At 36.1% G+C, this 13428-nt stretch overlaps 1 protein-coding gene across 8 annotated transcripts in view; it reads left to right on the forward strand.

Moving 5' to 3' along the window:
• PICALM (phosphatidylinositol binding clathrin assembly protein) overlaps positions 1 to 13428 on the forward strand; it is a 71145-nt gene that overhangs the window by 18106 nt on the left and 39611 nt on the right. For all 8 annotated transcript variants that reach the window (XM_040583302.1, XM_040583304.1, XM_040583305.1 and 5 more), the window contains exon 2: positions 11788 to 11930. In XM_040583302.1, the coding sequence (XP_040439236.1) occupies positions 11788 to 11930 (143 nt within the window). The remainder of the gene's footprint in view (positions 1 to 11787; positions 11931 to 13428) is intronic.

Raw genomic sequence — 13428 nt, forward strand, 5'->3', positions numbered from 1 at the left:
GAATGGGACCATCCTGTTTTGTGTCAGTGAGCTGTCATGAAAACATATCCTATGGGTAATTATGCTGAGGATGAAGCAGGGTAATTACATGTTAACTGAGGTCCTTTCCAAACTTTATTGGTTTCTGTGATTTGGTAGTGATTGGGATGTGGTAAGCTAAGCCTAAGTTATGAGGGGTTTTGAAAATGAAGTAGCTGGTGTTTGAAATAGTGTAAAGGGTGGGTAGTTGAGGGACTCAAAATATAATTTAAGGCTTGCTCTTGCTTCCCCCTTGGTGATTCTCCTAGGCTAAATATGTATGTAACAATCCTAACCTATTCTTACTAATTAATTTTGTAGACCAACACAAACTTAAGTGATGTGTTAAACTTGCATCAAGATCTAGGTGAATTAGGCTGTGGTTTGTATTCAACTTGAAGAGCAGAAATGTTGGAGGAATGAAGGAATGCATTAGCTTGTAGCAGTAGCCACGTAAGCTAGATCTGTTAGCTCCAAGTCTGTTCATTTGTGAGCTTGATAGCCTTTTCCTTACATAAAAAGGCAGCGAAAGAGTCATAAACCCAAACAAAACTGGTTGTCACTGATACAGATTCCACAATCAGATGTCTTTGAGATCTCATTCCTCAGAGGGATCCAGTCTCTAACAACCTATGAGATTACTCAAGACTGCAGTAGCTTAAGTGGAGCTTAGCAAACCTAGTTGGTCTAAATGGACCTGTTTCAGATAAGGGGTTAGAGTAGATGACCTCCAGAGGTTCTGCCCAACATGAATTATTTTATAACTCGGTGATCCAAAGTATGTATAACTTAGTTACTCCATTATGATCTGGCAGTTCAGGTTGTTTTCTCAAATTGAGCTTAAAAGAATACCAGCAATTTCTTTTGTCTGAAAGTGTAATGTGATGATGCTTGCAGGATGAGTGGAACAGCTTAAAATTGTCATTTCTTGCAAGGAGAAATGTATCTGATTAGATGAGTAGATAAGAGGAAGGATCGTGGTGTTGGTAGATTCAGTTTCTAAACTGCTCTAACTTGTTTACGTGCTGTCATGGTACGTTTATGCTTGTATCAATGTGCCTGTAACTGTTTCTGGATTAATGAGACAAATGTAGTTGAAAGTACAGTATTTATGATATGTAGCTGGATCTGTTGAGACAAAATTTAGCAGTATTTTAATGTTAGCCTTTTAAAGGGGCTACTTGACAAGTTTGAAAGTAAGAAATTATTTGGGAAGTGATGTTCTGCTATGTCTTTGGAAATCAGTTCTGTAAAAGTAGCTTAGTGAGACTTTTCATTTCTGTGGTATTTGTAACTGAAGAACTTGGAATAATCATTATGAATGTTGGATCAAAATGGTAATTTAGCATTTACTGGTATATGGGAATTAAGATGGAAAATAAAAAAAAAAATAAAAATCTTATGTGTTGGTTTGAGTTGTCCTTCCCTTATTTTTAACTTTTACTGTTTCATTTATTGATGCATTGCTTGTTGATGAGTTTTGGTAGACACTCCTAATGTTCCTCAGAAAAGTCTTCATTGTAGCAGTTGTCCAGCTGATCCCATTTTTACTCTTACTTTTCACAGAACTACCTTAATCGGTTTTTACACTTCTCAAACATAAGAAGTAAAGGTTAGTCAGTGTTGCTGTAGGAGTAAATCTAGACAGTTAGAGATGCCTGAGGCAGTAATGCTGTGTTCACAGGGTTACTGATATTTAAAGTTGTTTCTAAGAATTGCAATTAGAAATTGCAGTTTTAAGTAAGAGAACGTGATAGTCTTTTTTGAATTCGAAGAAAAAGGCAAGATGCAACTTGAGGAAATGAAAATTTAAATCATTGGCTGTAAGGCAAGTTATTCAACATTATATTAAACCTGCTGTCTGCATTTTTTATCCTGCTTATCTAATATAAATAAGATTAAATCACATTTCCTTTTAAACATGGAAAGCCCTGAACAGAGTGGGTCTTCTCAGATTTCTTTAACTCTTCCATAAATTGTTTCCTGAGTCAGTGTATCTAGCTCTTAAGATGACATTATATGCAGAATAAGAATTGTCAACAGGAAATTTTATTGTTAATTTTGAGAAATGTGTGGTCCAGATTTTCTTGTCCACCCTTTCGACTGGGAAGTTTGCTGTAGGAAACTCCTTCTAGTAGTCTGGCACAAATGGGCTTATTCAGAAGAAAACAACTAAATTTAGAACAAATACTGCAAATATAGGTATTTTGTGGTAATTATGAAAACATTAAAGTATTCACTCAGTTTTCAATTTATTCTGGTTCTGTAATATTCTTCCAGCAGATTAAATGTCACTTAGTGGCTCAGCCTGAAATTTCACATCACTATTTTTCTAGCCTGGTCACTTAAGTTTCTCAATTTGGGGTTTCTCTGTTTTGGCACAGGCTTCATTTGCAGTTACCAAATGTATCTCTTTGAGGAAGAAATCGATTTTAAAAAATGGTCAGTTTCACCTCCCTGAAGTCATGCTAAAAAACTACTTTATTTTTTTTATTATTTTTAGACAGATTGTTTGATTCTCTAATGAAAATTACTTATTTACATTCAGGAACTTTCTAATCATATTTCCCATATTTAAATAATGACACCGCCTATGGAAGAGGCTGGAAATTATTTAGATATTTACCATATGATTACGTTAATTTACCTGTTTTAAAATGTCAGTTGGAATGTGTAGAATCAGATTTGAATGTGTCAGGGTTCAGTTATCTGTAGACGTAGATTTTTAATAATAGATTTTATAGACAACCTCTGCATTTTGTTCTTTTGTTCAGTATTTCTAATTTCTTGCAGTTCTTTTAGCAGTGTCCAAAATCCTTTCATGGCACAGTTAAATCCTCTAGTGTTTAAATATTTAAGAACAGTCAAATGTTAAATGTTCTATAAATGTTTTCAAGGGGTTTTACTAGAGTTCATACATTATTCAAATAAAACTGGTATGTAGTTGTGAGGTCATCTCAAGTTTGGGGTTTTGTGCGTTTTTTTAAGTTTAAGTGGATAAAACTAGAATGAACTCTTCATAATCAGCTTGTCAAGGTGAGTGGAAAAAATAACCTCCATAATCCAAAATACTTGTCATCAGCAGCCAACTGAAACTTCTCCTCGATGCTTTATATTGGATGTTTGAAAACGAGGGGCTATCTTGATTTGTCTTCTAGTCAAGGATGGAAGATGATGAGCTGTTGTGGAAATGTGAAGAAAACAATACAACTACGAAAAATATCTAATAAAAGAGAGGTTGGGTAATTTTCATCTTTTATGTTAAACTTCACATGGACTACTTGGGTTAAAACCTTCTAGTTCAGTAAATGACATGATAAAAACTGACCATGGAAGACTTTGCTGCTGCTGCAGGGCATGCCTAAATTAAGTTTCTACTTCGTTTGAGATTTGCTGGCAAATGTTAAATTAATGTAACTGGAGTCTCTGTTTTTTCCTCAGTAACACCTGTTTTTCCCTACTGCATAGTACTTCCCATGTTCTTCTGGAAAGGAAAGATGTGGCAGGCACGTGTGCCTTGCCAGAACCTGTGACAGAACTATTTAAAATCAACATGGGTATATAGATAATCAGCTGATTTGGCGGGGGGCACACAGGGGAAATATTCATCCTAAACCCATAAAATTTGTTTAAAAAATAGTAAAAGTAAATTAAACTCTATACTACCACTAGTGCTTGCTGTAACTGTATTCCTAACACAAAATCAAAAGAAGGATTTTTTTTGTCTAGAGCAGAGTTCCTGATGGCGTAAAACCCGATCACTTCAGATTATTTAAGTGATTTGATGCAAACTTGCTGACTTAGGATCTTTGAAATTTTTCACTAAATCCTTAGTAGAGTGTTAGCTGCTGTTACACAGTGTGTCATCATGTGGGAAACGAGTCATATCTGTGCTGACATTCTCATTTACTCTTTGGTAATGCCACTACCTGTGGAACTGTGTAACAGATGTTTATATTCAGCATTTGCATTTCAATTAAGATTGCTGATGAAATGAGGGAGCATTTCACATTTGTTGCTCTGTTTCAGTGAACAAATATTTGTGTAGAGCAAGAAGAATTAACATAAGAAAATGAAACCCTAACATAGTGGAGAGTGGTATAATTTTTAAGTTACGATACAAATTGAAGTCTAGACAGCTAGAGAAAGGAATTGAACTTGAGTCTTACCAAAGCAAACACCTATTTCTTTTTTTTTTTTTTTTGGGGGGGGGGGGGGGGGGAGTATTTCAGCTGTTGGGTTAAGTGGAGATCCCAAAGTTTTCCCCAGTGTACACAATTTTCAAAAATACAGTAAAATGAAAGTTTTCGGCTTTGAATGTTATGTCTTGTGGAGAAAATGCTCCCCTAGAGGGGGGGGGAAAATCATCCTGTATCATAGCTTTTTAAATCTTTAGCTCAAACACCTTATTAAAATAATTTTGTATGGCCTTAGATGAAAGGGGAATTGATCATAAGCATGCTCTTGAGTAGAATTATCTTAAGTATAAACACTGTCCCATATTCCACCATTAGTGATTAGCCACAAGTGTTCCCTCATGCAAGTGGAATGTCAGTCCACTAGCATGTTATCCGTTCAGTTTGAAAGCTAATCCATATGCTAAATGGATTGTGTTGTATTGAAGTCCTCTATGTGGACATAATTTCATAAGAGTAATTGCTCAACTCATTCAAGAGATGTTTTATATTTCCTTTTACATTTTAAAAAAAGAAATGGCTTTGCTATGTGTTTTGGCTTCATTCATAAACTTACCAATTGGGTAAACTTGATCTGATGCATATTTGGCTTATACTTTGGATCCACCGATATTTATTTAAATTCTAATAAGTTTTGGCTTTCATCCTGTTAAGATGAAGTGTTAAGGCAAATGAGAGCTTCCTGATGACTTCATACAATTTGGGTAACTTCTGGTGTGCTGAACCTCTGGTAGTTTGGATTTTAGATTTAGATTCTTAGTATTCTGGAAGAGTAGGATATTAAGAATTTTTCGAAGTTTTAATTTGTGCGTGATTATATATATATTCCTTTGATCATAATATTTTCCTTGTCTGTGCGTTGGGGTTATCTGAAATAAAGCAGCATATGCTGTCTGAAGAACATGTAGTCTATTCAGAATGACCTTTAAGCTTTGACAGCACCTTGTGGTAGGGGAGATACTTAAAATGCACATCTGCCCAAAGGTAACGATACAAAGAAATTAGCTATTTGCTTTATTTAATATGGTGGTACTTTAATAGTCTTTCTTAAAAAAACTAATCAAAGAACCATTCATATATTGGGCTTGTTACACATTTACACAGTTACGCCCAGTGTTTGTGGAAGATCACAGAATAAATTGGAGACTCTTGTTGGACTTGGAACTAAGTATGTTCGTGTTCTGAATATATAAGTTCAGGCTGTTAACATGTGGTTTACTTGATTACTCATCTGTAGTGTCTTTTGTATATTGATTTTATGTTGGCTTGGGAGAAATTAAGTATTTGTTTAATGTGGTAAAGGCATATATATGCCTCTCTTTAATCATTACTTGCACTTAGAGTATTCATTAGTTTCTGAAGTTAAAATACATAATGGCAAATATTGCCTCTCTTATTGTTCAGGTGGCCATTTCCATATTGAATCTTGCACCAAGTTGCAATGCTGTATTTGTGACACCTATTTCTGTGTCAAACACAGGCTTGACTTCTGTAAGAAGCTGCTCTGGGGGATACTGAGGTTTAATAACAGTAGTACCTCTAGCAGGGGTAAAAAAAACCCCAAAAAACCCAACACACACAAAAAACCAGAAAACAGAAAAACAAACAAAAAAAACACAAAAAAACAAACAGCAAACATGCTGTCCAAGCAAAGCCACTCACACATTGTGTAGCTGCATTGTGAAAACTGGATCCTTTAAACAGGAGCAGTCATAAAGCTGATCAGCTTATCTTGTGGAGCTCTTCTTTTTGAGCTCTGTTTTTCACTGGTGTTTTTTTTTTTAATCTGTAAAATGAGCTAATTCTTGCAATGCAAACTTCTTGAGTTCCTGGCAGGACCTCTGACTGACTTTATTTTCTAGTTGTAGTTTGTCTGAATATTGTATATAATACAATTCCCAGCATTGCAGTACTTGTTTCCTAATAATTTTCCAGTCAACTTCATAAAACTGCGATATCCACGTACATGTGTGAACGAAGAGCAAAGTGCTCATATTTTGAAGATTAGTTTGGTCCTGGTTTAAACCAAATTTAGCCAACCTGGAAGAACTATATATTGTCATATTTTCACTTAATCTTTCATCAGCGCTATGGTAATGAGCTCCTTCATTGGAACTGTTACTTGGAGATGCTATTTCATAGATCCCTCGTTCTGCTGTAGCTTCCCAATTTATGAAGGCACTACGTTTTCTAGAATAATTTCTATTCCCAGGGAATTTCCACTAAGTGTTTAAAAAACCCTTGTTTTGAAGCAGTTTATCCTGGGCAAGCTCAACGGCTGAATCTTGCACTAGAATAGTCATGTTTTCAGTAGTTTTAGCAAACATGAATTTGGATTCAGTGAGATGTAGGAAATGAGCAGGTGACTACTGGACAAAAGCAGTTAAGCGATTTGAAGCTTTTTGGTGTTTGTCCAAAAGTTATTACATGAGGGCCTGAAATAATTTAATCTGTATCTGAGGGAATATATAAATAAAGAATTGGGTAAGTGGAATGTCATTTACTTTATTCTCCCTTCATATTTTTTCTAAATTTTTGTTGGCTGGTTGGGGTTTTTTTCTAAAGAATTACTAAGAATGTAATATGTTTAACTCTTGGCACTATCTGTGCCTACTAATATTGGATGATCAATACTTCAATTACCTGCTTACTGAATGGATGTCAGTCTCCTCATCTTGTATTATAAAAAACCCCCCACCCAATCAACCAACCAAAAAAACCCAACTATCCAACTATCAGCATGTTGGACAACATAACTGATTATGTGCTCTTTCTAGGTAGCATCTTTGGTATAATAGATGAGAAAGCAATGGTTACCAAGATGGAAATCTGTCATAGTTGATTGACCAATTTTGGAGTAACTAGGGGTCTGGAGCACACTTTCTTGCCTGGAAGATCTCATTCTTGTAAATATTTTCAGGTTGATACTTACAAATAGAAGTGTTCAAAATGAGAGGTACAGGCAAACCATTGGAAATAGTCAGATACTGTATGTATATGAAGTAGGTAATTCTGGCCTATGTTCAGTCTACTTGTCAAGTTACTGCAAATGATAGTCAGTTAGGTGTTTCCAAGCCAAATTTTTATAATCTTGGTGTGAATTAACACAGGTAAGATTCTAGGGGGAAAATTTGATTAAAAAAAACCCCAAAACTTGTTCAGGTTACCCAGTGGTAAGGAGGCTGCATAGTGCAGAGGCTCTGCACGAGGACTTTGGTCACAGACACATGTTGAAAGCACACGTGTTCTCTAGGGTAATTTGTGGCAGATGCCCTTGATGCTTTATTATCTAGCCTAGCTGCCTCATGTTTGATCACTTACAGTGGACTGGCTATTCCACACCTACATGCCTAGTGTGGAGTAGATGCTGTATTTCAAATCAAAATCATATCCTTGTAGCAGCTACTTTGTGTAGATGATCACTGCTTGTTTCTTGGGTATGAATCTTCAGTCTTGCTGTAGATACTTTTTAATGTTTATACTTCTTTTGCCTAATAACTATGAATTGTGTAAAGCAATGAATTATTTGGATCTTTCCTGTAATGAAGGCTAAATGGTTGTGAAGACTGTAGGTATCTTGCTTGGGAGTGCATATATATTCTTTTTCTTGCTCAGAGTGTTACACAGTATTTCACTGCATGTTTTATACTAGTTAACTTGAACAGGGTTAGGTAATACAATGGCTTTGGTACAGGTGCACTTGCAAATTTTCAGTGTTACTGAAATGTCTGCAGACCAGACCTTTGTTATGATTCCTTGCAAAATCTTTGCTTGATTGGAAAAAAGCTATAAACCCAAACAACTGAATTATGTGAAAGTCATTTAGTAGGAAATGGTTTTAACTGTGTTAACAAAAACAGAAGAAACTAAACCATACTTAAACTAAACTTCTAGCAAAATCTAGTTTTGACATCTTTGTTGAAATTTGTCTGATATAGTATAGGTAGGTGAATGGAGTTCTTCAAAATGTAAGTCTTATCACTTAAACAGGTCTAATGCTTTGAAATCTTTATAAGTATATACTCCTGTTGGACTACTCTTTTGGACTTCGAAGTTACTTTGTAAGTGACTTCTCTGTTTTTGCCTGTCTTCATTTTTCTTATTTTCTTTCCATAGACAGTACATAGAATTGCAGATTACTTGAGGTTGAAAGGGGCCTCAGAAGGTCCTGTAATGAACCCTTTGCTTAAACCATGTCAAACTTTAAAAGATCTCGTTGTTTATGGGCTCTAGTGCCTGACCACTTTCATTGTGAAGTTTTTAAATTTCTTCATCTGGTAAGAATTTCCCTTGTTGCAGCGTGACTGCTGCTTCTCATCCTTTTGCTGTGAACCTCTGAGAAACATCTGACCGTGAAGGTAGCGTTTATATTCCCCCTCCCTGCCTTTAGCCTTCTGTTCTGCAGATGGACTAAACTCATTTCCTTCAACCAGCTCCAGCTACATCCATGGATACGACTGTATGTTCATTGTTGTCTTATCTTCCCTCATACAAGTCTCCCAGCCAGCTGCAAGCTTTACTTAAAATTCTTGGTGCTGATTGCTGCCTTCTTTGAAACAATGATCAAGGTTTATTATTTAATATCTGTATGCTGTGTGTCTTAAACTGTGGAAATTCTAACAGCTTTTAGAGGGTTTGTACTTCCCAGGAGAGCTTTTTTTTTCAGCTGTGAGGTGTTGTGGGCATTAATGCAGAAAGCCAGTAGACTGAGTGACTTTCCTTTCTGTAGTATTGATGGGGGTAAGTATTCAATCCTTCTCATTCTCTCCTATGACAAGACGACCAAACATTCAGCACACTTTCACCAATGGTTATTCTTTTTTGTTTGCTTGTTATTTTTTTGGATTTGTTCTTTTCTAAGGTTAAAGCTATTCCCCTTAGCACTGTGCCCTTTGGTTGTATACATGCCTCTGGTATTGGTCATACCATACCCAGTAACTAGCAGTCTTGAGATTTGTTGCTTTGGGCACTTAGGCTTCAAAAATAGGTAGGTAGTATTTTCATAGGTGGGTGTGAGATGAGTTGTGTGAAGTGTAGGATGTGAAAATAATTATATATTTCTTCCTCTCCCTTAATGAAGGATGTCTGTGGGAATAGGATAAATAAGCAAGAACACTGTATTTGACAGTCCTCCTGAATAGGCGGTGCAGCAGTGTGGGCTGCAGGGTACTGTCTTCTCTTCTGTTGTGTCTGTAAGCTGCTGCTTATGTTATGGTTAGCACAAAAATTGCTGATCTAGTTTAGATTTAACTGTGCAAATATTTCTTTATCTAGTTAGCATTGCTTGTGCAAATACTTTCAAAGAAGCTGTCAGACATAACTTTTCTGAAATGTATATAACGTAGGCACTTTGGGTTATCAGGACCTACCAGATTATTAAGCATCTGTGTTGTTCAGCCTGCATTTTGTAGAGAAAGAACTTCATGTTTTGCTAAACTTGGTTTGTAGTAACTGGTATCGCAGTGCCTCTTCCCCTCGTTTACATTTGTAACTTTATTTCCTGCCCTTCAAGGCTAGACTTGCCTGTGTACTTCTGTTCTTGCCTATGTTCTCTCCCAGTTGGCTACCAGTTCTCCTTTCTAATGTGCCTCCCTCCCAAGTTCATTCATATTCTTTTCACATAAACACTCATCAATTCTGTGAAGGATGATTTTCTGCTGGGTTACAGAGCCTGTTGTTTCGGGGTTTTTACACACTGTAACAGATACCAAAACATGATTTGAAGGTCCAATGGTGTTTCAGACATTTCTTCTGGCACAAAATATGATCTAGAATAGATGTTATTAAAAAATATAACTAGATAGTGGATTTTCAAGGGGCACCTCTTTCTTTGTTACTGTTGACTAGTTGGCAAATGTTGCATTTAAGAATAGAAGTTCTCACTTTCTCATGTGCACTTGCATCTCTTATGCCAAAATGTATGACTTGACATCCTGTGATGCATATACCTTTATATTTAATATGCATTCCTACCAGCTAGCCTTGCACAAAACTGCTTGGGCTATTACTTAGGTGGGAAGACCTGACAATTAAGAAGCTGCAGGGCTTGGTTTTAATGATCCAGTTCAGAGCATGCCTCTTGCTGAGTAATATCCTAGTATTGTCCTAACAGCCCCAAATCATCATCCAATAATAGATAACTGACTTAAAAATGAGGTCATGAATGCCTGTAGTCATCAGTTTTGCTTGTAGATAAAGGAATGGCTAATCTCTCTATCTCATCAAATTTTGAATGTAGAAATCATTTCCTGCTTGCTTCCTTTAATACTTAAACTTGTAAATAGCAGCCTTTCAGTTTAGACCATGCTAGTTTGTGTAGCTGTGCTTTCCTGCTTCTCTGAGGGCAGCCCTGTCTTTCAGGAATCCTTCATGATGAATGATTGTTCAAAGCATAATACAAAAGTGTCTTCAAAGGTTAAATACATGCCTTCAGATTAAACAGATACTTCCAGTTAATCTTAGTAGCCCATAGGCAGGCATAGGGCTTACTCAGGTTGTGATACTTACTGAGCTATGGCTTTTGGCAGGGCTGTCAGTTTGAGTGAAAATTACTGTTTTGTTTTTGGGGATGGTAATAGTAATAAAACGTCATCAGTACTATGTTGCATTAAGTTAAGCTTCATGTTAAATGCTAGCAAGCTGTGTTATTTCACATCTAGATGTTAATACAGTTGCTCCTGTTGTATTTGTTACTAGCATCATGATCTTAAGTCATCGCTTCCTTCATCAACATTTGGAAATTACTGGATTATTGTATATGGCTATATTGGTTGTATTGTAAATATGGCTCTTTGTTTTTATACAGTTGTGACAGTAGCGAATCTAGATGAAAGGCTAACTTTTTTAACAAATATTTGAAGTGTTGCTAGATCTTGTCTACTGGAAATCCAGGTTGAAGAAAAATTGGATAGCTTTGTTTTAGCTAGTCAGCCGTGGGTTTTGGTGTGCTTCTAAACCATCTTTTCAAAGAACAACCTGGTTTGTTTCTAACCAAATTCATCTGTCAGCCTCTGGCATTGTAGCTAGAGGCTCCTCTTTCACTTAATGTTTCCTCTGCCCTTTTGAAGGTGTTGATTGCATTGTATCAAGACTAAGCAGTATTTAGATCTTTTATTACACGCATTGAACCAACATCTACAAGGCTTTACTGGTCCATTATGAGGTCGGAAATCTGACGTTATGGTTAATTCTAATCATTATCTTCCGGTAAAACTTGATTAAATGGCAAGATGTAAGAATTATTTTGCTATTTAATGCTTCAGATATTTGAAACCTGGGAGGTGTTAGTCAGAGATTGTGTAAGTCATTATGGTACTTTTATTCCAGGGCCACTTAAGGCAACTGCAAAAGCAATTGAGGAGCTGGAATCTTGGCGGTGAGCAGAGTGGAGTTTGTATTACAAGGTTCTGGTAGACCAGTGCCATGGTGCTTTTCAAGAGTTAACTTATTTTTCTGGAAAGTCCTTCAGTTTCATAGAAAAATATTACTATATAAAATGAGTGTACTGATATTTTTTGTATGTTACTGATCTTCCTTCACAGAACTCATAATAACAAAAATTTCTGTATTGCAGATTTAATCCAGTGCACAAATGAGATGAATGTGAACATCCCACAGCTGGCAGATAGTTTGTTTGAAAGAACTACTAACAGTAGCTGGGTAGTGGTCTTCAAATCTCTCATCACGACCCATCATCTAATGGTGTATGGAAATGAGGTAATACAAAAACTCCTATGTCTGAGAACAGTTACAGCACTTCATTGCTATAAATGCAAGCTAAATGCTTCCGCTAATTATCTTTGTAAGAAAATTTTTATTTTTACCTTTTTGTCTAACTCTGCATGAACACAGGTCTCATGTTTGTCTGCTTACTATGTTTCTACTTTAAAATCTGTAATTCTAGAATTAAAAGTAAGTGTTCTGAATGCTGGAGGTACATTGTTTTTTTTTCTGTGGTGTTATTCTCATAATGAAACAAACAAAACCAACAGAACTTAACTTGAATGCTGAAAATAAATGGAAGGTTCATGCTCTAGCTAATCCAGATGGTCTTTTCTCCCAGATAACTTGATTCTGAACTGATCTTAATCATTACACCCTAACCTTTTGCATTGAAGACAGATGTATGCCTGTGAGCTGGCTTTGTGCGTGAACATATAAATAACACCGAATACTGTACAACAATTGAACAAACAAACCCCCAGTTGACAGAAAAAGGAATAAGCTTGTTTTGTTCCACAACTTGAATTCCTATCAGGCCTTATTTTTCAAAATATCAAGCCAAGCATAGCATAAACTTGAATCTTTTGCAGTTAAAAACCCAAACCAATATTTTTAAAGCTTTCTTAGGAAGTGTTTGTAAACATTTTTTTCCTGCAAACAGTCAGTATAATGTAACCTATATGAATATTGGAATTAAGAGGGATAGCTTGAGAAAATTACAGGCAGGATTTTGTATAGAGGACCAAAACTTTTCAATTCAGGTTGCATTCAGAGTTCTTACAGGTTGTGTAACTGCTTCCTCTGGCTGAATGGCTGGGTTGTGGGGGTTAAGTGGTGGGGTTTTTATAAGTATACATATATATATGTACACACACACACACACTGGTTTTTCTTGCAGGTTAGCTGCAGAGTGGTTTTGGTCTTATGAAAAATCTATTCTTTGAAGCTAAGTAAGCCACAAGAGGGCAAACTTCTCATGTTGACTTTGAGCGTTATCTATCACTGGGATAATTGACACTTTCCAAAATAGTTTATACACTCTTGCTGTGCTTGCACTTTGAGTCATATAAACTTTAAACTGATACCAATACACTTCGTAGTAAGTCAAGGTATTTCATTGGACCACTATCTGAAATCCTTTCTATTTTAAGAATAAAACTGCCAAACAAATCTTGCTTGCCAAATGTGTTACAGAAGTAAGAAGATTGCTGTTCAAGATGAAACTTTTCTAGATGAAGCTAGAAATAGTACTTGAACAACAAACATGGAAATAAAGTGCTTAGAGAATCATGTAGGTTGGAAAAGACCTGTCAGATTGAGCCCAACTGTTAAGCTAGCACTGGCAAGTCCACCACTAAACCATGTCCCAAAGTGCCATGTCTACATGCCTTTTAAGTATCTCCAGGGATGGAGACTCGGTCACTTCCCTGGGCAGCCTGTTCCAATGCTTGAAATTATGAAAACTGTGAAATTATTTAAAAGTCTAGAAGTT

Source organism: Falco naumanni, chromosome 2 (genome assembly GCF_017639655.2).
Source record: "Falco naumanni isolate bFalNau1 chromosome 2, bFalNau1.pat, whole genome shotgun sequence".
Taxonomy (NCBI): domain Eukaryota; kingdom Metazoa; phylum Chordata; class Aves; order Falconiformes; family Falconidae; genus Falco; species Falco naumanni.